General features: G+C 57.4%; 2 protein-coding genes across 2 annotated transcripts in view; one reads left to right on the forward strand and one right to left on the reverse strand.

Moving 5' to 3' along the window:
- The first annotated feature begins 105 nt into the window (after positions 1-105).
- LOC111151319 (thyroid hormone receptor, alpha) lies at positions 106-23,411 on the forward strand. Its single transcript, XM_022509228.1, has 9 exons — positions 106-342; positions 10,736-11,097; positions 13,499-13,566; positions 14,170-14,270; positions 16,354-16,501; positions 17,148-17,353; positions 18,326-18,472; positions 19,140-19,398; positions 20,014-23,411. The coding sequence occupies exons 2-9, from the start codon at positions 11,045-11,047 to the stop codon at positions 20,262-20,264; spliced, it is 1,233 nt and encodes a 410-aa protein (XP_022364936.1). The 5' UTR covers positions 106-342; positions 10,736-11,044; the 3' UTR covers positions 20,265-23,411.
- The window catches only part of LOC111151318 (nuclear receptor subfamily 1 group D member 1), a 7,929-nt gene continuing 6,999 nt past the window's right edge, over positions 23,400-24,329 (reverse strand). The window contains exon 8 of the mRNA XM_022509226.1: positions 23,400-24,128. Within this exon, the coding sequence (XP_022364934.1) occupies positions 23,929-24,128 (200 nt within the window). The 3' untranslated portion in view covers positions 23,400-23,928. The remainder of the gene's footprint in view (positions 24,129-24,329) is intronic.

A 24,329-nucleotide genomic window follows, 5' to 3' on the forward strand; every position in this document is an offset into this window, starting at 1 on the left:
CCCGGGGCGCGGCGGGGGGCGGGGGGCGGGGGGCGGGGGCCGGCGGCGGCGGCGGCGGCAAGGCGGCCTGCAGGGAGCAGCCGCGAGCCGGCCGGGCGCGCCGAGCCGGAGCCCCAGCCGGAGCGGGGCGGGGGAGGGAGGAGCCAAGAGCGGCCGCCGCCTCTGCCGGAGGAGCCGCGGGGCCGCCACACTCGCCCCCCGCCCCCCCCGCGCTCACTCGCACTCACACCCGGGCGCTGGAGGCGGGCGGCCCGGGCCCCACCGGCCCCCCATGGACGCCCCCGGCACGGGGCGCTGAGACCCCGCGTCGCTGCCCAGCCCTGTCCAGCGCGCCACGCCGAGGTAAGGGGGAGGGAGCGAGGGGGCATTAATATGCAAATGCCTCGCGATTGATTATGCAAAGCCGTGGGACTCTAGGTCCAGCTCCCTGGCGGGCTGGGGGGCGCCCGGGGGGTACCCGCTGCCAGCCTCGGCTTTCCCCGGCTGCCCGGTCACCCTGTCACAGTCCGGGAGCTCGCAACTTACGCCCTGGGGAAGGGAGGTGTTGCTAGGAGGTCGGTGGGCCCCGGGGTTCGCCGGCAGAGATGGCGTCCAGGCTTCCCCCTCGAGGGCCCGCCCGGCCTCTGTCCGGCCCGTCTGCTGCGCACTCCCAGGCCCCGCTGCCGACCGCCGGAGCTCCCCCGCCCGCCGCGGTTTGTTTACGGTGCGCCGGAGGCCTGCCCCCCCCCCCACCCCCCACCCCTAGCCTCCGAGGCAGAGGCCGAGGCCGAGTGGCCTTTGCAAAGCCGCCTCCAGCTGCGGAGGGTTGTATGAGTGGGGTGGGGGGTGGGCTTGCACTGGCCCGGGGAGAGGGAAGTCTTCCCCCACCATTCCACCCGCCTCCCAATTGAGCATGGCTCTCTGGTTGCAACACTCCTAATTGCAAAAAACGCGGCTTGGAGGGGAGGGAGTGTGTGTGTGTGTAGCGGGGAGTGTATGTGAGGGTCCCTAGATGATCGAGAGAGTTGCAAGCTGGTGCGGTTGGGGAAGAGAGGGAGGAAGGGACCTGTGTGGTGTGCCCCCCCTTGTTTCCCTCCCTTTGCAACGTGTCTCTGGTGCCCCTTCAGTGCCTGGGGCCCTCCCTTGTCCGGTGTGAAAGAAAGGCCTGCAGCGGGGGGGGCAGGGATGATAAGGCCAATGGAGAGGGCCACCATTTACAGGGGTGGAGGTCGCAGAAGGAAAGCTGGTGGGATAGGAGCCTGCCCCTCAATGCTGGCTCTGGCCCCAGGAAGGGGAAGAGATGAAGGGGGCTGTTGTCCCCGATGAGGGAGGGGAAGCAAATGTGACATGCAGACAGAGATATTCCACCACATACAGCCACATCCATGCACACCCAGGGACACCCAGGCAGACTCAAGGACAGGAGCTGCTGGACACACCCACATGGGGACAAGGGAAGAGGCAGGCTGCCGCTGCACCGGGGAACTCAAAGGGGTGGGACACACCCACGGGAGACCAAGAGCGAGGAGACCAATCCATGCACATACCCACGCACAGGGTCACACGGAGATGCTGTCACACACGGGCAAGGAGGAGTCGCTGTCACCCACACAGAAAAAGTCACTATCGAACGCATGCATGAACACAGAGCAATTGCACACAGTTGCACATTACAAAAGACCCTGTCACTCACAGGCACACACGTGCTAGCATGAGCCCAGTCATACAGGCGGCATCGCCTGCCTTAACAGTGACTGTCGCTCAGTCAAATGCAAACGCAGTTACACATCAACACATGTATACACAACTTAGCAACAAGTATTTTCCTGGACTCATACTGTGGATCTCCAAGGTTCTGTGTACAACAAAATCTCTACTCTGAGGAAAATCAAATTCATCTCCGTGAAAAGACTTTCCTGCATAGTGGTGCAAAACATGCATTCATGATAATATACTCAGTCTCTCAGTCTCTATCGGCTTGTCATCCCCCGCCCCCCTCCTTGATGGTGAGCTCCTTGAGACCTGGGAGAATCACTCCAGGAGCTCTGGATCCCTCCCAGAGCCTAGCACGGGAAGTGCCCTATAAATGTTAATTGATTGACTGTGAACTCCAGACACAGGTGTACTCATTTGCACACAGTCCCAGGGACTCAGGTACAGAAGGCATTCACAAGGCTCAGGTCCATGCAGTCACAGGTCCACGCCAACAGCTGTGTCCAGACATCCCCAGATGTGCACACTGTGGCTGTACAGTCAGGCGCACCCCTAGATGCACACACAGTTGTAGATTTTATTCTCTCAAGCTTCCTCCTGTCTTCCTCTAGGCTCAGCCTTCTTTTTCTTTCTTTCTTTTTTTTTTTTTTTTTTGGAGGGACAGAGAAACAAGAGCAAAGAGAGCAGGGGCAGGGAGGTTCCAGAGGGCCGAGTCATGGGGCTGAAGCAATGTCCAGTTACTTCCAGCAGCTGAGATTATGCTAGCTGCTGGGGGGTGGGGGTGGGGAGTTGAGGAGAGCCAGCTCCTGGGGAGGGGCCCCTCTAGCCACCTTGAAAGCAAATGCGGGATCTAGGTGCTCCTGCCAGGGTCGTTTGTCTGAGCCTTTCCTGGGGGCCATTGACTTGCCCCCTCCCAGAGGAGTTCCTGCCTCCCACCATGAGTCTGGCCCCTTTTCCCACCTCTGCCCTCCTGTCTAAACTTGGAAGCCTTCCTCAGGAGACCGTATGCTGGTGAGTGTCTGGGTGAGTGATGTGTATTTTTGACTTGGAATTTCTCTCTAACGCTGTCTCCCTTTTGCTCTGTCTTGCTGTGTCTGATTGTCTCTCTCCTCATTTCTCTGACAGTCTGGAACTCTCCCCCAGGGCCGCTGCCCCTGTCTACCCCTGCTCTTGTCTCCAGTCTCTGCCACAGCCTCCTTTCTCAGAGCTGGGAACTGGCAGTAATGAGCTTCATACTTTTCCAGTTGTTAATACTCACACCCCGCCCCGTGGTCTGCCTGCCCTGCCTCTGGGGTCAACAAGAGGTTGGGGTGGGAGGGGTGGGGGGCTCAGCTGGCTGCTCAGGACATCCGCTCAGCTGCAGCAGCAAGTTTTGGGGGCCTGAGAACGGGGGAAGGGACGGGGGGGGGGCGGTCAGGCGACCACTCATGCTGACCTCTTGGGGTGGCACACCAGCTGGGTAGAAGCCCCGGGTCTGCAGGCTACAGCCAGCTAGCTCCTAAGCAAGCCCGCAAGGAGCCTCCCCACCACACTGACCCACTGGAAAATAGTCGCCCCCATGGGCAGTAGCAGGAGTTGGCAGGGCGCCCCTGAGCAGGGTCAGCGGCAGAACTCACAATGGCCTTTCTCCACACCCCTGGCAGCTGAGGTCCACCTCAGAGATGCCCAACAGCTGTGCCCTCTGCCCAAGCCTCCAGAGCTGGGTTCTAGAGGTACAGCTGCCCAGATTATGTGGGAGGCTGAGTGAGGCCCTGTCTCCTGAGTGTAGGCTCCAGCCCAGAGTGGGAATTTGAGCAGGGGGTAGTGGGGGCAGGGGGCCCAGAGCCCAGGGGGGCATCCAGCATTTCTCATGCTCCCCGCTAGCCATGACTTGTTTGGATGAGGAGGCATTTGGTACTGATTCTACCCTAGATAATACATAGGCTGCTATAGAGGGGAAGTTGGGGATCAGTGACAGGGGAGACATAGTTGGGTCAAAGAACAAGGTATGATTCTTTTAGCAGATAATACACTCTCATGGTTAAGAGGAGGGATTTTTTTTTTTTTTTTTTTTTTTTTTTTTTGAGCTGTAGTGCCTGGGTTTGAATCCCAGCTCTGCCACTTGCTGCTTGTATAACACTGGGCAATCGATTTAACCTCTCCCTTGCCTTATCAATAAATTGAGGATGAGAATATCTCATTCAGTTTTTTGAGGATTAGAGGAGTTAGAATATATAAACTGCTTTTACAAGTGCTTCCTGCATAAGAAGCACCGAATGTGTTAGCTGTTACACAGAGGAAGCCTGTGGGCCTGGGGTCCTCTGGATTTCTTGGAGAAGCTGGGTGGAGAATTGGATCTCCAGATGTCCCAGGAATGGGATGGGGGTTGGGGAAGACAGTGGGTCCCTAATCTCCAGCCTCCTCACCCTTCCTGTCATATCCCTCTCCCTACAAGTTTTTGCAACCTGGAACCCTCCTGCCTTTTGCCCTGTAGAGTACAGCACCCTACCTGTGTGCCAGGGACCCAGCATCCCAGACGCCTACCATCAGTTGGTCACCCAGGACCTAATCGTGGCCGACAGATAACAAATTCCCCATCCCTGCACTGAGGGGGAGTGGCGGTGTGAAGGGCACTGAGTAAGGACCAATGGGTGGGTGTGGCACCTTGAGGGCCAAGGTCTCTCCTGGGTTGCCTCTCTAACCCTGTGAGTCTGGTGGTAAGACTCCTCTCTCCCCCAAATCCCTTTTCTTCAGCCCCTCCCCTTCAAGGTGCAGCAAGGACAGTGGAGGGATGGCCTGTGGTGGGCCACTGGGGAGCCTCGGGAGTGGGAAGCTAGTCTTAACTGGAGGTCTCACGGTTGCAAAGGGAAATTGTGCCTCTTGAGGTGGGAGGCAAGCATGCCTATAGTGGAAAGAGCGCTGGCTGGGAGCTAGAGACTGGGTTTTTGCCATTCACTGGTTGCTGATCTTGGCCTGAGTTTTCCTCATCTGGAGACAGTGATACCCACCTCACTCTGAGTTGAGAGTAAATAACATAATGTGGCCTGACACGTGTGTTCAATCCGGGTCGCAGCCAGGCTTGATAAGCAATGCCTGTGGATCCTCCTGTTCTTCCAGGGCCTGGCATGCTCCAGGGTGGGGATCCACATGTCCCTCTGGAACCAGAAACCGTTCCCCATCTCTCTCAGAGGCGTCTGGGGCTGGTGTGTGCTGATGCCTGGGGCGGGGGTGGGGGGTGGTTTGCAATATGATTTTCAGGCATTCAGAGTTGTCTGCTCTTCTCCCTGGCAGGCCAAGGTTGGGGTAACAAAGGGGACCTCCTTGTATGCCTTTGTATGAGGTGGTCCAGAGGGAGGGGTCAGAAGTCCTCTGGGTAGACAAGGAAAGCAAGGTGGAACTTTCTGGTGCCCAGGAAATGCTATGGTTTCTCCCCTGCTTTGAGGATGAGCCCTTAGTCTGGGGACTAGGGACTAGAGTTAAAGGTTAGGGGCAAATGCACAGCCTCACCCCCAGCAGTGGCAAAGAGCAGCCCCAGCCCACCTCCCCTTCCTCCTCCTGTCTTCCTCTTCTAAGGAAGAGACAAGATCTTGACTCCCAGAGCCTGTTTCTGAGCTGTTTCATTTTCTCTTTTACCCAGGCGCGTGGGCGGGGGATAGGGAACACGGAGCGAGGCTATCGGCTATTGGTGGCTATCGGCATTTTTGTACACATCAGTGAGTGGGTGTGTTGTGCGCGCATCCATGTGTGCGTGTTTTATGCATGTGTGGGCTGGGGAGGGCTCTGAATATCTGCTGGAACCTGGCACCGGCAGCCAGCGGCTCTGCGCATGCGGGGTGAGTGTGTGTGTCTGCACGTGTCCGTGTGTGTGCCGGAGACTCAGCTGCATTTACTTGCTCGAGCGCGCGCGCGCAGACGCGCGCGCTTCCTCGCGTTCTCTCTCGCCCTCGCCTGCTGTCTCTTTCGCGCGCACACGTTCTCTCTCTCTCTCTCTCTCTCTCTCTCTCTCTCTCTCTCTCTCTCTCACACACACACACACACACACACACACACACAGAATTTTCAATCTCTCTCTCCCCATTCCCTCCCTCCCCCTCTCGCTCTTCTCTAGCACTCGCGCGCTGTCTCTCTCCCCCTCTCCCTTCCTCCCTCCCACTCCCTCCCTCCTCCCTCTCTCTCTCTTCCCCTCTCCCTCCCTCTCTCTCCCTCTCCCCGCCCCCTCTCTCTGCCTCTGCCAGTTCGGCTTGGGTGGGGGCTAACTCCTGCGTCCCTGGGGTGCCTGGGAGAAACATCCCTGCCTTTCTTTTTGCCTCTACCATTCCCTTCCCTCCTCCGCGATGCTCCCCTGGGCTTGCAGACAACTCCTTTCTCTGGTCTCCTGGGAAGAAGGGAGCAGGGAAGGGAGGACCCCAAGCCCTGTGCCCATGGTGCCATCTGCAGCGAGTGCCTTGGCCCCGTGACATTCATGCCTCCAGCATTCAGCTGCCCTAGCTCCCAGCTCCGATTACCCTGCCCCGGCTGGCTGCTGGGGGGAGGGTGGGGAAAATGGGCCATGCCCAGCTTGGGGGTGCTCCTAGCTGCCTACTTGGCTACTTGGATATCCTCCTTCGTTTCTGAGGGGAACTGGGGCGGAGGCAAGAAGTTCTGTGGGTTGGCAGGGAAGGGGCCGAGGTCTTGGGCTTGGGTGTGGGCGTGGGGGATGGAGCTGACCTTTGGACCTGGACACCCACCTTGATGGTGATTGGAGCTGTCATGGGATGGGAAGAGGGAGAGGAGAGCAGCAGGTGGTTAAGGTTATGGGGTTGGGGTGGTGGGATGCACAGTCTTTCCAGTCTTTGATGTTAATACTGGGCATCTGGCCCAAGTCAAGGCTGCTGTTTATGTCTTTCTGTCTCTGATCTGCAGGGGAGAGTTTCCTGTTATATTCTTTGGGGGGAGAGGATCTTTTGTTTAAGTAACCATTCGCCCCCATGTCATATCCCCCACCCCCATCTCCCATCCTCTAGCCTCCAAGGCCCCTTGGTGAGCCAGGAGATCAGACCTCAGGGTCACTGCCCTTAAGTTCCAGAATCCCATCTCATTGGGGGCCCTGTGAGAGCCCACCAAGCAGTGCTGCCTCCCTCTTCTCCCTCCTGCTTGCCAAGCTGGTGCTGCGTCTGTGTATTCCTCTGCCATCTCATACCTGCCAAATAGTACCTTCCTTCCCGCCTTCACTCTCTTCTTTCCTGGCACCAGGATAACAGTGAGTTGGGTGGGGCCGTCCTACTCAGTCCCTACCTGAGAATAGAATGGGGTGACCTGGGAAAGGAGAAGGAGGTCCTGGCCCAGAGCAGGGGACCTACCCCTCAAGGCCGGTGTTGTGCTGTAGCCTTCACTCTCACCAGGCTCCCAGGGGCTGTTGGTGTTTGCGGCCACCCGTGGGAGTACACGTGGGCCCCGGTGCCAGTGTGTACACAGATGCCTGTTTGCATGTGTGTGCCCCTGTGTATATTTGGGCTGCAGTGTACACCCGGGCCCCCCAGCATCACCCTTGTTGGTGCCCGTGGTATGGAGCCAGGGCCTTATAGCCAGGTTATGGGGGGGGAAATCCCCCCCCCCAGCATCAAGCAAAGGGGAAGGGGAAAGGGAGGCGTGAACCTACCCACAGCACTATTAATAGCCCACATGCCAGGCCACCAAGAACCAGCTGTCACCGTGGAAACCATTTCTGCTCCCCCTCCCCCAGCCTCCATGGGGTGGGACTTAGGCGGGGCGTGAAGCACCCCCCACCCATTTTTCTTTGTTACCTTTCTCTCTTTGTCTCCCCTCTCCTTCATTTGTCTCTCCTCCCTACCTCACCCCTTCTGTCCCCCATCCCCCATCTCCTGGCTGCCTTTTCCTCTACTTCATTGTCATCCCAGCTCTACCCCCCTGATCCTTGCCCATCTCTTTGTTCTTGCCCCTCCTCATCTTTCTCCCCCCTCTTCCTCCACCATCCCTTTGCCCCTCTCCTCCTGCTCCTCTTTCTCCACTTTTCTCAGGCCCCCTCTATAAGTGTGTGTCTTTTCCTCTGTGGTTGGCAAGGAGGAGGGCTGGGCTTTCTTTAGAGCATTAAGGACAAAGTCCAGGGGCCCCAGACAGATGGGGCCAAAAGCCAAGAGCAGACACTCAGAGTAGTGTGTGTAGAATTTGGGGCTAGATTCTGAGGGCCGAAAGTCCCCTTGGGCCTGCAGGACAGCGGAGTGGGGCAGTCCAGCAGTGGGAACCTGGCATAGTGCCCACGGATGCCGCATTGGCTTCTTGTCTCTGTCCTCCCCCCGCCCAGTCGCAGAAGCACTTAAGCTTAATGAAATGCTTCTCCCTCTGTGGGCACCTTGCCCATACTGCCACCCAACAGCTCTTATCTGACAAAGAGGGAGTGGGTGGCCAGCCCACCCGACAGGTGGGTCTTGCCATCCCGCTGTCCAGTCTAGTCTCAGAACCCCGTAGCTCCACCTCTCCTTCAGGCTGAGCCTGCACCCCTGCGGGCATGCACCAGGAGGGAGCTTGGGGAAGTAAGCTGGACTCCAGGAAGTGGGCAGAAAGGCTGCCCTTTGGGGTGGGCATCCCTACCTCACCTTCCCCCCTCCCCCACTGCCCTTCTCCTGCCCACCCCTAACATAGGCTCACAGGATCTACACCTTCCTGGGTGCTGGGCCTTCCACTTGCTCTGTGTGGCCTCAGAGGCTCAGGTATGGCCCTAGAGACCAAGGGTCCCCTGGGGTCTCCAAGCTCTTGCTTGGTGCCACATGAGGGTGCCCCGAGCATGAGGGCAGCACCTGGCTCCTCTGCCCATTGCCAGGGGTCAGGGGAGCATGGTTGCACCGACGGGCACCCGGGCGCCATTCAGCTGGGCACAGAGGTGGGGCAGAGAGGGAGCACGCCCCTCCCCCCAGCAGGCATGTGCAAGCCCTTGGCAGTGCCCAGACACATTTGGAGTTAAGGCCGGGCCGGGGAGGGGGAAGGGAAAATAAACATGGTGGCTTAGGTTGGCGCTCCCCCAGGTGTGCCCTGTAGCAACTGGCAGCGGCAGGGTGTGGGAGGAGGGGGTCCTCTAGGGCGATGGCCCTGGGGCAGGAGCTGCCCTGCCATGTGGGTGCTGCTGGTGTGCCCTGCCTGGCCCGGCCCCCAGTGGCTCATACCCGTGCCCATGTACCCTGGCCCTCTTTGCCTGCCCCCAGGGCCCACTCCCCAGGGCTGCCCCTCTCTCAGCATGCCCACTCCTGTGCTCGCCTCCTCCCATCCCTGGGGGCACTTGGGCCTCCGGCTGGCGAGTGGATTTTTCCAGCTTCTGTAAACAAGTGGTGGCAGTGTGCCAGGTGGGCAGGAGACAGGCGGGGGCAGCACCGCGGCCAGGGTGTGCCAAGCACCGAGGCACAGCCTCCGGGGGGGAGACAGGGAGACACCCAGACCCAGAGAGACAGAGACATTCAGATACAGACAGACGGACCAAAGGAAGCCTCTCTGGGTGCAGAGAGACATGGAAACAGAGGCAACAGAAAATAGCCCTCGATTGTCCAGCCCAACCCCCATGACTTCCCTGGCCCCTACCCCTCAGTGCCCTGGCTAAGAGCGGCAGGCCCCAGTGCCCAGGCCCTGGGCATCCCCACCCACTCCCTCTCCTCCCCCTACCTCCACCCCTTAGGGCTGGCTACGCCATTATAAATTTATAACAGGAATTTCTTCACAAGCCAAGAAAAACTTGACCTACTTTCTTGACGGCTCCCTGGGCTAAGGCTCCCCGCTCATTGCCCCCCCCCCACCAACCCCAGTCTCTTGTCCAGCCCCCGGTACCCAGTCCTGGTCTAAGTGGGTAGCAGGGGCACCGCGGGCCACCTTCCTGCACTCCCGCCAGGTTCCTCATGGTGGGGGCTCGCCTGGGTGCAGAGGCCCTGTTTTGTCGCCCTGCACTGCCCAATGACCTGACTTATCTCTGTCTCCGCTCCCACCCTGGCTCCTTATCAGTTCCTGGGGGTAGGGCAGGGGGCCCAGGGGCGAGGTCTCTGGTACAGCAGCCACGTGATGGAGGCTGCGCGTGGGGAACATCACCCTTTGTCCCCCTCTCCCAGGCCCACACCTGCCAGTGTGTGCCAACCGTCCGCCTCCGGTCTGTAGCCTGTGGTCAGAGGGGCAGCAGGGAGGGGAGGGTGGGCCCAGGCTGACACTATCCTGGACCGCAGAGAGGGGGCCAAGGCTGGCCTCCGAGACAGGCCATGAGGGTCTACTCCCTGAGCCACCAGCTTCCTAGCTGTGTGAATGGAAATGAGCGATCCAGCTGTGGGAGCCTGGATCTTCATCTCTGGGGTTCTGATGCACGCTTCAGTTATTCATTCAGGTGGCATGGTAGTTTCCTTTTCCCTTTCCCTTGCTGTCCCAGTGGGTGGCAGCCCAGCCAAACCAACTGGGAAGTCTGGCCCTCAGACTGGGAACTGTGATTTGGGACCTTATACAGGAAGTTCTGGAGTCCCCCCTCCACCCCGGGGTGGGGGGAAGGGCTGGGACTGGGGAGTCATAATCTGGTCAGCAGCAGGGGGGAGGCCAGCTCCCCGCTGTTTCTAGCACCTGTCTCCATGAAGGCACTCAGGTGGGCATTCTGGAGCCCTGCGTGCCGCCCCCACGCCCCACCCTTTCTTCTCAGGTACCTCTCACATGTGTGCTGGAAACTGCTCATCTTGGGTCCCCTCTTGCCTTATAATACCAATGCGTCTTACAAAAACTCTGCTAGAGGTCTAGTAACAACAGCCAACGATTAATGGATACTTATCAAGGGCCAGACCCTTAACTGAATGTCAGGCTTGACACTCATTACCTGGTACATGATTTCCTCATTCTTTTCCTCCAGACCTTTCCAGGTCGGGGGCTCCAGTCTTGCCTGCTGCACCTGTTGATCTGACGGGTTGTACTAATCCCCTCTCCATGCTTGCCCTCCATGCCCGCCACCATCTTGTTAGAAGCCCCCAAGAACCCAAACTATTGCCACCAAAGGAATCCTATCTGTGCACTCCCACCACAGCGCTGCCTTATCCCCACCTCTCTCCTGTCTTTGCAGGGACTTCTGGACAGGACAAGACTCTAAAGCTACTCTCCCAGTCCAAGACACACCCCCCCCCAGTCCCGCCTCGGACCCAGCTTGCCCTCAGCCCTACCACCTGCCACTCCCTGGCCACTCTCACCGCCCGCCCCCCTTGGGGCACAGGGCATGGTGTGAAAGGCCAAGTGCTGAGGCGGGCACCATGGGTGCTGTGCCCTAGGACCTGGGTGGCAGGGGGTGGGTGGCCTGTGGGTGTGCCGGGGGGGCCGTTGTGCCCACCCCAGTCTCTTGGCGTGCTGGAGGGCATCCTGGATGGAATTGAAGTGAATGGAACAGAAGCCAAGCAAGGTGGAGTGTGGGTCAGACCCAGAGGAGAACAGGTAATGGGTCCGGCAGCTGGGTTGTGCCAATTCCTGGGCACGACGTGCTCATCACTTGGCTCATCACCTGGCTGGGCAAATGAGAGCTGAGCTTGGGCCTTTTGAGTACCTCTGGAGGGATGAGCATGAAACCAGCAAGCCTGCCGCCTACCTTTGCCCAGGAGATGAAGTCATGGCCATATGTGACAGGGAATTAGGCACTTGGATTGAGAGATGTCCGTTTCGGAGGGGGGAGGTGACAAAGACCAATTACAGGCGGCAGGCACGTGGCTCGTCTCTTGACAGTGCTGGGAAACCTGGCATGCCCTCCCAGCGTCCCTCAGCCCTCCTCACCTGAGCATGTGGAAGGCAGGCAGTCTTGCCATTTCCCCCCTCTGCCTACCAGACCAGTGTGTGGCCCAGAAGCTATGGTGCCTGGGACATGACATTTAGGGCACACGCACCCGTGACTGTTGGTCCCAGCCCATGCTTATATTCGGAACCTTTTGGGAGCCCCACAAGCTCTTCCTTGTTCATGAGCAAGAGCGGGCACTGCCGTGGTGCTCCTCCCAGGAAGTGGAAGTGAATGCCAGCTCTGAAGGTTTTACTCACACGTGGAGGAGGACTCAGCCCTGCACACACAACTAGGGATGTGTTACCTGGGAGCTGCGTGGCTCTTGAGGAGCCCAGAGGGTCTCTGCTTCCCCCATTGGCCCCAAGTGGCACAGAGCTCTGTCCCAGTTGGCATGAAGCCCCAAGAGCTGGGTACAGCCTGTGCCTATGGCCAGGGAAGAGGGTGGGGGTGGGGGTGCTCTGGGGAGGAGTGTGGCTGTTGCCTTGGAGACCAGATCTTGAGCCAAGAGGTCAGAGGCTCGGCCAGGCAAAGCCCTGGGGCTCAAGTCGAGGTCCCCAGAGGGATGGAGGAAGTGGATGAAGCTGGCACTTGGGTAGGGCACCCCAGGTATCCCTCCTCAAAGCCCTCCCCAAACCCAGGGGGGCTCTGAAAAAGATCTGGCCTGTCACTGCATGGCTCTCACTTGCAGCCTTCTGTACCCTCCCTACCCAGACTTCTGTGAGTCTGGGCGAGTCTGCTCCTAATTCAGAGAGAAGCAGGAATGCAGGTTCCTGGTCCCCCAGAGCTTCATGCCCTCCCCATCATCCTCCCCTCCCCAAGTCCCTGCGCCACCTTGTGGCTGTCCCTGGAACTGCACCCAGAGGCTGTGAGTCGTCACTGCTGAAAACCGCCTGCTCAACGGGAGGTGGGGCGGGGGGCGGCTAGACGGCTTGGAGTTCTCCCATACCCACTCCTGGTGGGAGGAGGGAGATCTGAGTCTCCAGTGGTTGTAGAAATCAGACAGGGGTAATCCCCAGGGGTCCCACAGCGCAGACTTGCCCGGGACTGTGACCCTGGCCAAGGTCACTGTGTCAGTGTGTTGGGAGCTGCATCAGGCTCCAGGGGGCGGAGCCCTGCAACATGGCACACGCAGGGTGGGTGTGGGAGGTTATACAATCCGTGCACGCATGTAGAGGCTTATGTAACCTGTGTGTGCTGAGGTTATGTAACACGTATGGGCAGAAGCTGGTGACATATATGTGCAGTGGCTGAGGGGTGCTAACACCTTGCATGGAGGGGCTCAGAGGGCTTGTCCTGGCTCTGACGCCAAGGTGCAGCCTCACCAGGAGCAGGTGGACCTCCGGTTTGTTGCTCTGCTAAATGGAGGCCACAAATAGGGTGACGCTGGAAGTGTCTGCTTACTCTCATATTCCAGGTTCCAGGCTCTAGTGGCTCAGCACTATATGTTTTCAATCACTGTGGTTATTCATGACCAGGAAATCAGGCAACATGTTTCCTGGGGGGAGGGGTGGTATTGGTAGGAGTCTGTCCAGGGGGTTGTGTAACGCATGGCCTATCTAGAGGTCGTATAATGCACTTGAGAATGCCCTGAGAGTTTCATGGATACATAGATTCTGGTGTTTATTTACTCTGCTTAGGTTTATTTTGAAGGCTGTGTGGTTATTCACATGCACTGGTCTTATGTTAGGTATCTGTGTGTGCTCTAAAGGTTCTATAGCTCTAAGCATGTCCTGAAGATTCTTTTTGCATTAAGTGTCGTGTATTGAAGGCTTAACCATGTGGATTTCTTGTAGATTGTGGGTGTTTAAGGTTCTCAAAAGCGTGCGTATGTGTGTGCACATTTGGGCCCTAGAACATGCCTGTGTCCCAGCCAAGCCCTTTATCTCTCTCCCCAAAGCTTGTAGATAGCTGGACCCTCATCAGTGTTGTCAGCTGACCTAGGGGTAGAGGTAGGATGAGGACACAAGATGGAGGGAGTTGGGCTTGGGGGATTATGTAAACCTATTGGATGAGAAGGGGGCTGCCCGAAGACTGCTCTGTGATTCTGCCCACTTTGCCCCCATCCAGTGCCAGGTCACCAGATGGAAAGCGAAAACGAAAGAACGGCCAATGTTCCCTGAAAACCAGCATGTCAGGTGAGCCTGGCTGTGTGTTCCCTCTTTCCCCACCCTCAACCCCATCAAACCGTCCCTGGGATCTTTCGGGGCCTGGGCGTGGACCAGCAGCTCCTTTGTCCCTTGGGAGAACCTCCTAGAAGGCATGGGATGGACTTGTCTGGAGGTGAGAGGGGTGATAAGGGCATGCCCCAGCCTTTGAAGATGGATCAGGTCAAGATGGGCCTCTTCCCTTCTCCGCTAACCCCCTTGCCTGAGGTACCCCCGCCCCATGCCCCCAGATCAGGGTCTGGGCTAAAGGGCCAAGGAACTGTATTCCCCTGAGATGAGCTGCTGACATGTGCTTCTCCTTCTCCTACATTCCCCGCCCCTCAGATGCAGCAAGAGAAAATCCTTGAATGGGCAGTTGGAAGAACTGGGATTCTCTATATTCTTAGGGAAGGGGATGGACAAGGTGACCTCTAATTTGTCTCCAGGATTCTACCTGGACACAAAACCCCGTCAAGGAGGCTGGGCTAGGGGATGGACCAGGAAGGAAAAGCTGGGGGATGAAGAAAGTGTAGAAGCCTCTCTGCTGGGGGCCCAAGCCATGCCTGCCTGCCTGCCTCCCTTCCTCCCTCCCAGGGTATATCCCTAGTTACCTGGACAAAGACGAGCAGTGTGTCGTGTGTGGGGACAAGGCAACCGGTTATCACTACCGCTGCATCACTTGTGAGGGCTGCAAGGTATGGACCAGCCAGCTCCTGCCCCTCCCCCACTACCTAAGCCCCCATCTCACCTTAAGGCCCTCCACACCTGGCAAGGACAGCCCTCTAAACATGTCACCTGAAGCCCACCTGTTGCACCACCATTGCTCTCTTTCATCCATTTGTTCATTCACAGTCTCTGCTCTGCCACTCATACGTAAGATACCTAATTTCTCTGGGCCTCAGTTTCTTCATCTATAAAATGGGGATAATCCTGCTACCTACTTCAGAGAGCTGTTGGGAGAATTAAATGAGCTAATTCATATAGAGTATTTAAAACAGTGCCAGGCATGTCAGAAGCTCTCAGTAGACCCCAGCTATCATCCATCCATTTGGTGTATCAGGTATGAGGGATGTAGTACACACTCTACCCTCCAGCTGCTCACAGCCTACCAGAGAAAGGCACACTAGAAACAAGCATTGTTTTTCAAAATGTGGTCCAGGGGCCACTGGCAGTGCTAGTTCAGTGCTGAGCCTTGGGCCCCGTTCCCACCGTACTCATTCAGAACTTTTTGTGGTGAAGCCTTTGTGGACTCTGCCTTGAAACAGGTTCCCAGTTGTTTCCCCTGCACCTAGAAGAGGGAGAACCAGTGCTTGGGTGGGGGGGGGCATGGTGGGGCCCAGAGCAGGAGAGGATGCCCAGCTGACCCTGGGCAGACGGGACAAGGTCACGGGCTTGGGGAGCCTTAATTAGGTCTCACTTTGTTCATCTTAACCTGCAAGGGTTTTCCAGGATCATCACCTCGTGAAAATGTAAGACATTCCAAGAAACAAAAGTATTTACAAATATGTTGAGGCTTCAAGTTCCTCTCTTTCTCAGTATCAACCTCGCCAAGAGCCCCCGGGATTTAGGGTCCCACAGCAGGGTTCCTGGAGGCAATGCAAGCAGGTGTAACATAGAGGAAGGACCCCCACTCTCCAGACAGCTGAGTTCCAGAAAGACAGAAATGCCCCGCCCCACAGAGTCTGATGCTGCAGGTCTAGAGTGAGACCCAGGAGTTGGTATTTTTCATAAGCGCAGTAGATGATTTCAATGCCCTGCAGAATCAGTGAGCTCAGACCTTTGGCCTGTACCTCACTCGGGTCATTCTGGCTCTCCTGCCCCTTTGGGCGGATCACTTAATCTCTCCAAACTTCAGATTCCTAGTGTCAAAATGGGTTCCTACCTCAAGGGGCTGACACAGCATCAAATGTGATGATGCAACAAAAAAAAAAAAAAAAAAGAGAAAAAAAAAAGAGGCTTACATGTGCCCCACAGTGAGTGGTCAGCATGTATTAGGTCTTGGTATTGTTCCTGCCCTCTTGCTTCTTTTTTTTTTTTTTTTTTTTTAAGATTTTTATTTATTTATTTGACAGAGATCACAAGTAGGCAGAGAGGCAGGCAGAGAGAGAGGGAGAAGCAGCCTCCCTGCTGAGCAGAGAGCCCGATGCGGGGCTCGATCCCAGGACTCTGGGATCATGACCTGAGCTGAAGGCAGAGGCTTTAACCCACTGAGCCACCCAGGCGCCCCTGCCATCTTGATTCTTGAGGTTTTTCCTTTAAAGCAAAGATGAAACCCAATGTCTAGACTTAAACAGTTTCTTTTAAAGCTACTAGTATCCATACACAATGCCTTTTCCTGAATTTTTTTTACACCCCCTCTTTCAAGAATTCCACCTGTGTGAGCAGCAGACAGCATGTATAAGGACGGTTTCAGGGAGGAGTAGTTTTATTTTCCGAATTGTTTAGCAAGATGGAAAATGAGGTATCCGTTGGACTTCCAGAGCTGCTTTTCCTTCAGGCGTCCTAGCACCTGACACCATCCCAGGCTCATGACCCTGTACTGTGGTCCTCATCTTACCCCTGCCACCACCACCACCCATGCACCCCTGCCCCTCCACAGCCTAAGAGCTGAGGGTACATATTTCTAAGGTCCTTTGGCCCAGCCAAGGGATCCTGGATTTGCTGGTGTCAGGAGGAGGCCAGCTTCCCTCACTCATCCCCCACGCCCCAGTGAACTGCATGGTCGGTCAGAGAAGGGGAGGTCCCGATCACTCCATGCTCCCTCTCCCTCCACCCCAGGGCTTCTTTCGCCGCACAATCCAGAAGAACCTCCATCCCACCTACTCCTGCAAATATGACAGCTGCTGTGTCATCGACAAGATCACCCGCAACCAGTGCCAGCTGTGTCGCTTCAAGAAGTGCATCGCCGTGGGCATGGCCATGGACTGTAAGGGGAAGGGGGGCAGGTTGAGCCAGGTGGCTGCAGGTGGAAGAGTTCGGATATGACTGCTTCCTGCAGGGGATCTTCAGGGCCCACACCTAGAAAGGCAGAGTGACAATCCGGGTCAGGCTGATGGTGGAATTTAGTTCCTGCTGCCCTTACCCCCGGGGGAAGAGGAAACAGAAGATCCCCCTATGAGCCCTACACGTGGGTCCCAGTGCCCTCCTGCCCTTCTGCACACCAGGGCCTTAGAGTTGTTGGGCAGAAAGAAGTCTTGAGTACCCCAGCCTAGCACAGTGTTGTTGACTGTAAGAGAAGCCACCCCGCTTCTGGGTGAGAGAAGGCAACTTGGATCTGGTAGGGATCGGGGGTAGCAGGGTCTTCTAATAACCACTGCTGTCATCACCCTTTAGCCCAGGACGTGATAGTCATCCAGATCAGCTCAAATTGGAGTTGACATAGTCCCAGCTGATTATCCTGATCCAGAAGTTGAGGAGCACAACAAGTTGTGCCCCCCAACATCTAGGTGATGTGGGAAGTCACTTAACCTTTCTGGCCTTCAGTCTCCCAACTTGTACATTGGGAAGAGTAGTTTCAGAGCAGGCCGTGGAGGGTGCCATGCAAAGGCATCGTGTTTCTTTGCCGTTGACAGTGGTTCTAGATGACTCTAAGCGGGTGGCCAAGCGCAAGCTGATCGAGCAGAACCGGGAGCGGCGACGGAAGGAGGAGATGATTCGCTCCCTGCAGCAGCGACCAGAGCCCACTCCCGAAGAGTGGGACCTGATCCATGTTGCCACAGAGGCCCATCGCAGCACGAATGCCCAGGGCAGCCACTGGAAGCAGAGGCGGAAATTCCTGGTAAGGAGAAAGGGGCCTCAGGGAGGGCGGCAGTCAAGTGCCCAGGAGGCAGAGTGAGCTCAGAGCCTTGCCTCCTTCAGAAAGCCTTCTCAGCTTAATCCGATCTGAAGATAACGCTCTCTACAACTTGGCGATCCTGAATCATGCTCCTCTGTGTGGGTTGCTGCCTGTTCCATCTGACTGGGGGCTCCAGGAATACAGGGCCGGGCCTTCCTCATTGAATTTCCAGAGAACAGGGGCCATCTCTCTTCTTTTTCCTGCCCATAGTGACTGGGAGGAGAGGGTGAGGACAGTTATGTAACAGCACTTGGGGGCACCTGATGGGTGCCAGGCATTGTGTTAGGCAAAACTGAGTGCTAAGTGAATGGTCAGCTGGGGTAGAGATGGATGGTTGGTTGTATATGGCAAGTGAAGGCAGAGAACTGGTGTCTGCTTCCTGGGGGAGTGTGCCAGTGGGTGGAACAGTAGACTGGCAAGAGCACAGGCTCCAAGACCAAGCACATGTGTGTATATAATGGTCAGGAGTCAGACTGCCTAGGTTCTGATCCTGATTCTATCACTTACTAGTCGTGTGACATTGGGCTTATTACTTAGCTGCCCTATGCCTCAGTTTCCTCATCTGTCAAATGGTGGTAAGTAGAACATCCTCCTCGTAAGGTTAAATGAGATATATAAAACAAGTCACCTTGTGCCTATGCTATTAAATATTCAATAACTGTAGCTTCTATTATTATGATATTACTTCTACTATTGTTATGATCATTGTTATTATTAGCCAACTTGGAGCTCTGGCTCTGATCTGTTCTCTGCCCCAAGGTGAAGGAGAAGCCTCAGGCCCAGGACACAGCTGTCCCGGGTACTGGTAGCCCCACTTCCCCAACCTGCCTTGGAGCTCCCCCTGGTGGGCAGGGAGCCTCAGTGAGAGGTTGAAAGGGGGCTGCAGCCCCAGCTGACCCCGGTCTCATCCTTCAGCCGGATGACATCGGCCAGTCACCCATCGTCTCCATGCCCGATGGAGACAAGGTGGACCTAGAGGCCTTCAGCGAGTTTACCAAGATCATCACCCCGGCCATCACCCGTGTGGTGGACTTTGCCAAAAAACTGCCCATGTTCTCCGAGGTGAGTGGCAGATGGGAAAAGTCGTGGTGCCACACTGGAGGGGAACCTAGGGCTGCTCCCTGGATCCCCCAGCGTCAGCACGTGCTCATCTGAGGTTCGCTGGACAGGGAACAATTCCTGGTCAACACACAGTGAACACACATCCAAAACACACACACACACACACACACACACACACACCCCTACCCCTGACCAATGCCTAAGGAACTAAGAGGTTCCAAACACACACTCACCCCTGACCAATGCCTAAGGAACTAAGAGGTTCCAAGTGCCCAGTCTCCCCAACCCCTCCCTGCCCTTCTCCCCACCCCACATCTACATAGCCGCTCTGGCTCTAGCAGCTTGAATGTTTTCATTTCAAAGAGCACTAGCTCTGGGCCCCAGCTCTCCTACTGGCTGTGTGACCTTGGCCGTGCTACCTAACTGCACACCTCACTTTCCCCCTCTGCAGTGGGGCTGGAGATAATGACGGGAGCTAACTCAGAGGCATAATTGTGAGGTTTAATGACATGGGGCATGCCCGTGGCCCAGAGCAGGGTTAGCCGTTTGGAGTACACCGTGCTGGCTGAGGCCAGTGGTGACCTCACAGCTCCCAGGGTTCACTCAACAAGAGATGCTGGGGGTAGGGGGGCATGCTGAGTGTTCCTGTGGCCCTGCCGCTCCGCAGCTGCCTTGCGAAGACCAGATCATCCTCCTGAAGGGGTGCTGCATGGAGATCATGTCCCTGCGGGCGGCTGTCCGCTATGACCCCGAGAGCGACACCCTGACGCTGAGCGGGGAGATGGCCGTCAAGCGGGAGCAGCTCAAGAATGGCGGCCTGGGCGTGGTCTCTGACGCCATCTTTGAACTGGGCAAGTCACTCTCTGCCTTTAACCTGGATGATACGGAAGTGGCTCTGCTGCAGGCTGTGCTGCTAATGTCAACAGGTACCTGCCTTCTGGCTGGGAGGGCTTGGAAGCTTCCAGGGGCCCAGAGCTTGGCTGGGCCCTGGGCCTGTCACTCTCCTCTTCCCTGAATCCTACAGTCTTTCTCTGTCCCCCATGCTTACCTCTGTCACCAGGCCCATTCTCTGCCCCCAATCCCTGCTCTGTCACCCATCCCCTCCTTGGTTCTGATGTCCAGGCCCATCTGTTGCATCTCCATGCCCCCTCTGCTCCTTGTCCCATCTTCACCCCATTCTTTCTCTCACCACCCCCCATCTGCTCTCTGTTGCCCACATTTGCCTTTGTTCCCCTACCTGCCAGGTAGCTTCTGTCCCTCATCCCTCCTCTGTCCTCCGTCCCCTCTCTCTGCCCCTCTTCCCCTCTTCCCACCAAACCTTCTCTTTGCCCCGCTAGTCGTGCCCTGTCTCCAGGTTTCCCCCGCTCTTCCCCCTCTCAGTCCCTTTACCTCTCCAAACCCCCAGCACCCCAGTCTCCTCCTCAGCCCTGCCCTTGCTCCTGTGCCTGCATTGCGCAGTGTTCCCCTCGCTTTCCCCGCCAGAGCCCCGCTGCCTCTGCCTCCCTTCGTTCACTCACCCTCATGCGCCTCCTCCCCTGCAGACCGCTCGGGCCTGCTGTGTGTGGACAAGATCGAGAAGAGTCAGGAGGCGTACCTGCTGGCGTTCGAGCACTACGTCAACCACCGCAAACACAACATTCCGCACTTCTGGCCCAAGCTGCTGATGAAGGTGACTGACCTCCGCATGATCGGGGCCTGCCACGCCAGCCGCTTCCTCCACATGAAAGTCGAGTGCCCCACCGAACTGTTCCCCCCACTCTTCCTGGAGGTCTTTGAGGATCAGGAAGTCTAAAGCCTCAGGCGGCCAGAGGGTGTGCGGAGCTGGTGGGGAGGAGCCTGGAGAGAAGGGGCAGAGCTGGGGGCTGAGGGAGGCCCCCCACCCCTCTTCTCTCCTTCCTCTCATCCTTGGATAGATTCAGCTCCCACACACCCCTCCCCGCACTGCCCGTCCCTCCTCAGAACCTCCAGCCCTGGGACAGGGCAAACACACGAACTTGCTATGAAAAGGACAGTGTGGGAGGCTGGGGGACCGTGTCCTACAGTTCCCAGGACCCCGTCCTCTAAGAAGGTAGGGGAAGGGAGGGAGAACTAAGAGGGGACAAGCCATCTTGACCGTAGGGGATGGAGGAATGTGGGGTGGGGGAAGATGCCCTCTACTCAGCCCCTACACACACATACAAGAGAGAGCCCCCCCCCCCCCCTGCCCAGTTCCTTGACCGAGGTTCCCCCTCCAGGCTAAGGGCCTCTCTGCTTCCCCAGACGCCTGGGTGCAAAGAAAGTCTTGGCTTGGCTCCTCCCCCACTGGAGGTTAAAAATTAGTCATTCTAACTGCACTTTGGAAACCAGGCAAGGGGAGAAGATAAATGAAGAAAAACTAGACAGAGAGAAAAAGAAAAAAAAAGAGTGAGCGACTGATAGAGAGAGAGAGAGATGATATTAAGTTATTAACCGAGGCTGGCCCCCTCCCACCCCTAAGCACTTTGAGAGCTGCCCCTCCTCCCCCTAAATCAGAGAGAACTGCCCCCCCATACCACATCCCCGAGGGTAGGGCTGCCAATCAGAGCTGTGAGTTAACACAACAGGGTCCTGGCCATCCCTCCTTGCCTTGCCCCTCCCTCTGTGCCCCTTCGGCACCCCCTGCCCAGTGCCCCCTCTGCTCTCTGCCACTCGTGCCCGCTGAGTTCCATCTACCTCTCACGCTGGATGCCAGCCGGCCCCTCACCAGCCTGCCCTGCTGCCCACACAGCCCCCCTTTCAAGTGCCCAGTCCCAGGGGCCTCTCCCTGTCCCCCAACCCCTTCCACACCTTGGCACCCACACAGGAAAAACTGTGGCTCCCCCTCCTGCCTTCCTCATACCTGCAGTATTAGCTACAATCCAGATGCTGCTGCCCTGGGGGGGCGGGGGGGGTGGTATGCGTGAGCTTCTCCCAGAGCCTCCACCCCCTTAGGACCCTGTCCCCATCTGTCTTCTGGGCTCTCTCTAACCTCTGCCCTCTTTCTTCCCCACTCCCACTCAATGCACTAACCCAGAATCTGGGCAGGCAGGCACCAGAATGGGGGTGCCTAGACAAATGGCACTTAGTTGGGGCCCCAGGGGAGGGGGCGGTTGGTGCTCCTCCTTTTTTCTTTGAAGCTCTTTAGGCCAGCCGCCCCTCTGCCCCTAGGACCCCTTTCCCCTCTTCTTTTCTCTAATTCAGGGACTTTGGCTTGAGCCACCTCCCACCCTCCTGGGGAGGAGTGCTCTGTTGGTCTGCACTTGGGTGAGCTGCCCTCCTCCTCTTCCTTTTGGCGATTGCCCACTGCCCACTCCACAGGGGAGAGAGGGAGGGAGGAGGTAGCCCTCCCATGGGTGGGGGGAGGAGGGCAGGGAGGGACAGAGCAGACCAGAGGGCCCTGGGCTCAGGGCTGCATGTCGGCAGGGATGGATGGGTGGACACAGATGCCCCCGGAAGCCATGGGGAATGGGGCAGGGGCAGGGGGGAGGGTGCCAGGGCTTCCTGCGCTTTGCACTATTGGGGCAAAAATGTCTTAAGCAGTGGGGAACCTGCCACCCCACCCTGACCCTCAGCCTGCCACAGCCCCCTATACACACACACACACACACACACACACACACACACACACACACACACACGGGAAGGCTATGCTACGCTGCCCATCAGGGCATGTCCTGCCCCTGCTGTCCAGGTGTTCTGACGGGGGTGGAGGGCCTGGAAAGGTATCTGCTGTCACCTGTGCATGTGCCTGCCCTGCCCTTGGGCTCGTGGGCTGCCCCTGCTGTCTTTGTCTGTCTCTATCCTCTCTCTCTCCTGGGGTACTGATTCCTGTATTACTCCAGTCCCATGGGTAAGCCCTCTCGTACCCTCCTCTGGGGGTACACCACCCCTAGGGGCCCAGTGGAATTCCTGACCTGTCTGCTGTCTCCCCCATCCTTCCATCCCCACCTCCACCCTGCCCCCCCCCATCCCCATTCTCAGCCATGGACATGGTGGAGAAAAGGCCTTGAAGGGGCTTGGCCTCTTCCCGGCACTTTGGAATCCCTCCCCACCCCCAATCATATGAGCTGTGATCCCCTACTCCTCCCCCCATCTCTGACCCCTCCCCCTTCACTCTAGGTGATGTGGGGCGTATGTGTGCGTTTCTCTGCGTGAATGTGTGAGCAAGTACACGTGGTGGGGCAGGAGCCAGGGGACTCAGGAGCGCCACGCACCTGCTCTAGAGAGGCAGCTGTCCCAGTCCCTGCTTTGGAAGTGGGGGACAGGGCCCTCTCCTGGGGGCCATTGGTGCTAATGAGGGGGATGGCCTTGATGTGGGTGCTCAGCATGCCTCCCCCAGTATTGGCCCAGGGCACTAGGGCAGGCGGGGCGGGGCAGCAGGTGCAGTATTGGTGGGAGGAGGGACTGCTGGGAATGGGCCAGGCCAGGACAAGGGGGTGCCAGAGCCATGACCACTCCCCCGTGCCCACCACCCACCTCTCCATCTCAGTATCCCCCCCCCATCACTCAGAACACACATACCTCATCCAGCCTCCTCCCTGCTCAGCCTTGGGGAGGGTGGGGGTGGAGGAGCCCCTACCCCTTCCCCTGGTGGCGGGTCTACAGGGCTGGGAGAGGGCAGGGCGTGTGACACAGACACCGTCCATAAGGGGGACAGTAATTCCTGCCCCAGGAACTCCTGGGTGGGGGGAGGGGGCACTTCCCTGGAGGCGCTACTGAATGTATGAGAAGCTGGTGCTGGGGTGGGGGGAGGGGGGTTATGGCCAGAAACAGGGAAGGAGGTAGGTCCCCTTCCCCAGGGAGGGGTGGGGAGACCAGTAGGGGTGACTTGGGGGGGCTCCTACTCCTGCCCCACGTTGACAATCAGTATGTCTGTTACGTGCGATTTTTCACCCCGTTGTGTTTTGGGTCAGGATTTTAAAGAAAGATATTTTTATGGTAATTGTTGCTCGTCTATTTTACTATATATTTATGTAATAAATATATGATGAAAATAACCCCCTTGGGCACCCCCCTTAGACTTGTGTGCTGTTTCCCTGTATCCTCCCATCTGCTGGCAGAGTACCCACCCCACAAACTGACCAGATGGAGAGGTGTGCCCCAGCCTTGGCAATATTTCCACTCCACCCCCCGCCCCCGCCCCAAACGAGCACACATCACAGAAGCCAGCTCAGCTGTGAACTATTGGATTTGAGACAGGAATAGAACAAATCGGGGGGCTAGAGAGTAAGGGAGGGGTGGGAGAGTGATTTAAATAGGGGAGGATGGGAGGGTCAGTGATGGGGGAGGGAGGCAGTTATTTACAAGAAGGCTCGGGGGGCCAGAGGCTCATCTTGGAATATTTTATAACAATATAAATAAGATTCTGGTTTGCTTTTCCTTTTCGTCTCGTAAAGGAGAGAGAAGTGCAGAGTTCGATTCTGTACAAGGGGGCAGCGGCAGAAGGCCGGCCGGGCGGGTCACTGGGCGTCCACCCGGAAGGACAGCAGCTTCTCGGAATGCATGTTGTTCAGGGTCCGCAGGTCCGGCAGCTTGAGCAGCAGCTTGGTGAAGCGGGAAGTCTCCGAGGGCCGGTTCTTCAGCACCAGAGCCCGAAGAGCCCGCAGCAGCGTCTCCTGGAGCTGCTCCACCGAAGCGGAATTCTCCATGCCCGAGCGGTCTGTGGGGAAGACGACAGCAGTGAGGCAGGCTCCCCGAGCTCCTCTGAGGAGGAACCGGAGGAGGCCTGCGAGGAGGTCTCCAAGGAGGTCTCCGAGGAGGAGGAGGAGAACGCGGCTGCTGCCAGCGCCGCTGCTGGTGCAGCCTCTCCCTGAAGCCCCTCAGCGGGCCCATGGGGAAGGAGGAGGAGGGGAGCGCAACT

The sequence above is a fragment of the Enhydra lutris genome, unplaced genomic scaffold (genome assembly GCF_002288905.1).
Source record: "Enhydra lutris kenyoni isolate GAN:26980312 unplaced genomic scaffold, ASM228890v2 scaffoldscaffold26, whole genome shotgun sequence".
Classification (NCBI taxonomy): Eukaryota; Metazoa; Chordata; class Mammalia; order Carnivora; family Mustelidae; genus Enhydra; species Enhydra lutris.

Coding starts and splice junctions, on each gene's coding strand:
- LOC111151319 (XM_022509228.1), top strand. CDS start 11,045: ATGGAACAGAAGCCAAGCAAGGTGGAGTGTGGGTCAGACCCAGAGGAG. Junction 18,473..19,139: donor AACTGCCCATGTTCTCCGAG/GTGAGTGGCAGA, acceptor GCCGCTCCGCAG/CTGCCTTGCGAAGACCAGAT. Junction 19,399..20,013: donor TGTGCTGCTAATGTCAACAG/GTACCTGCCTTC, acceptor CCTCCCCTGCAG/ACCGCTCGGGCCTGCTGTGT.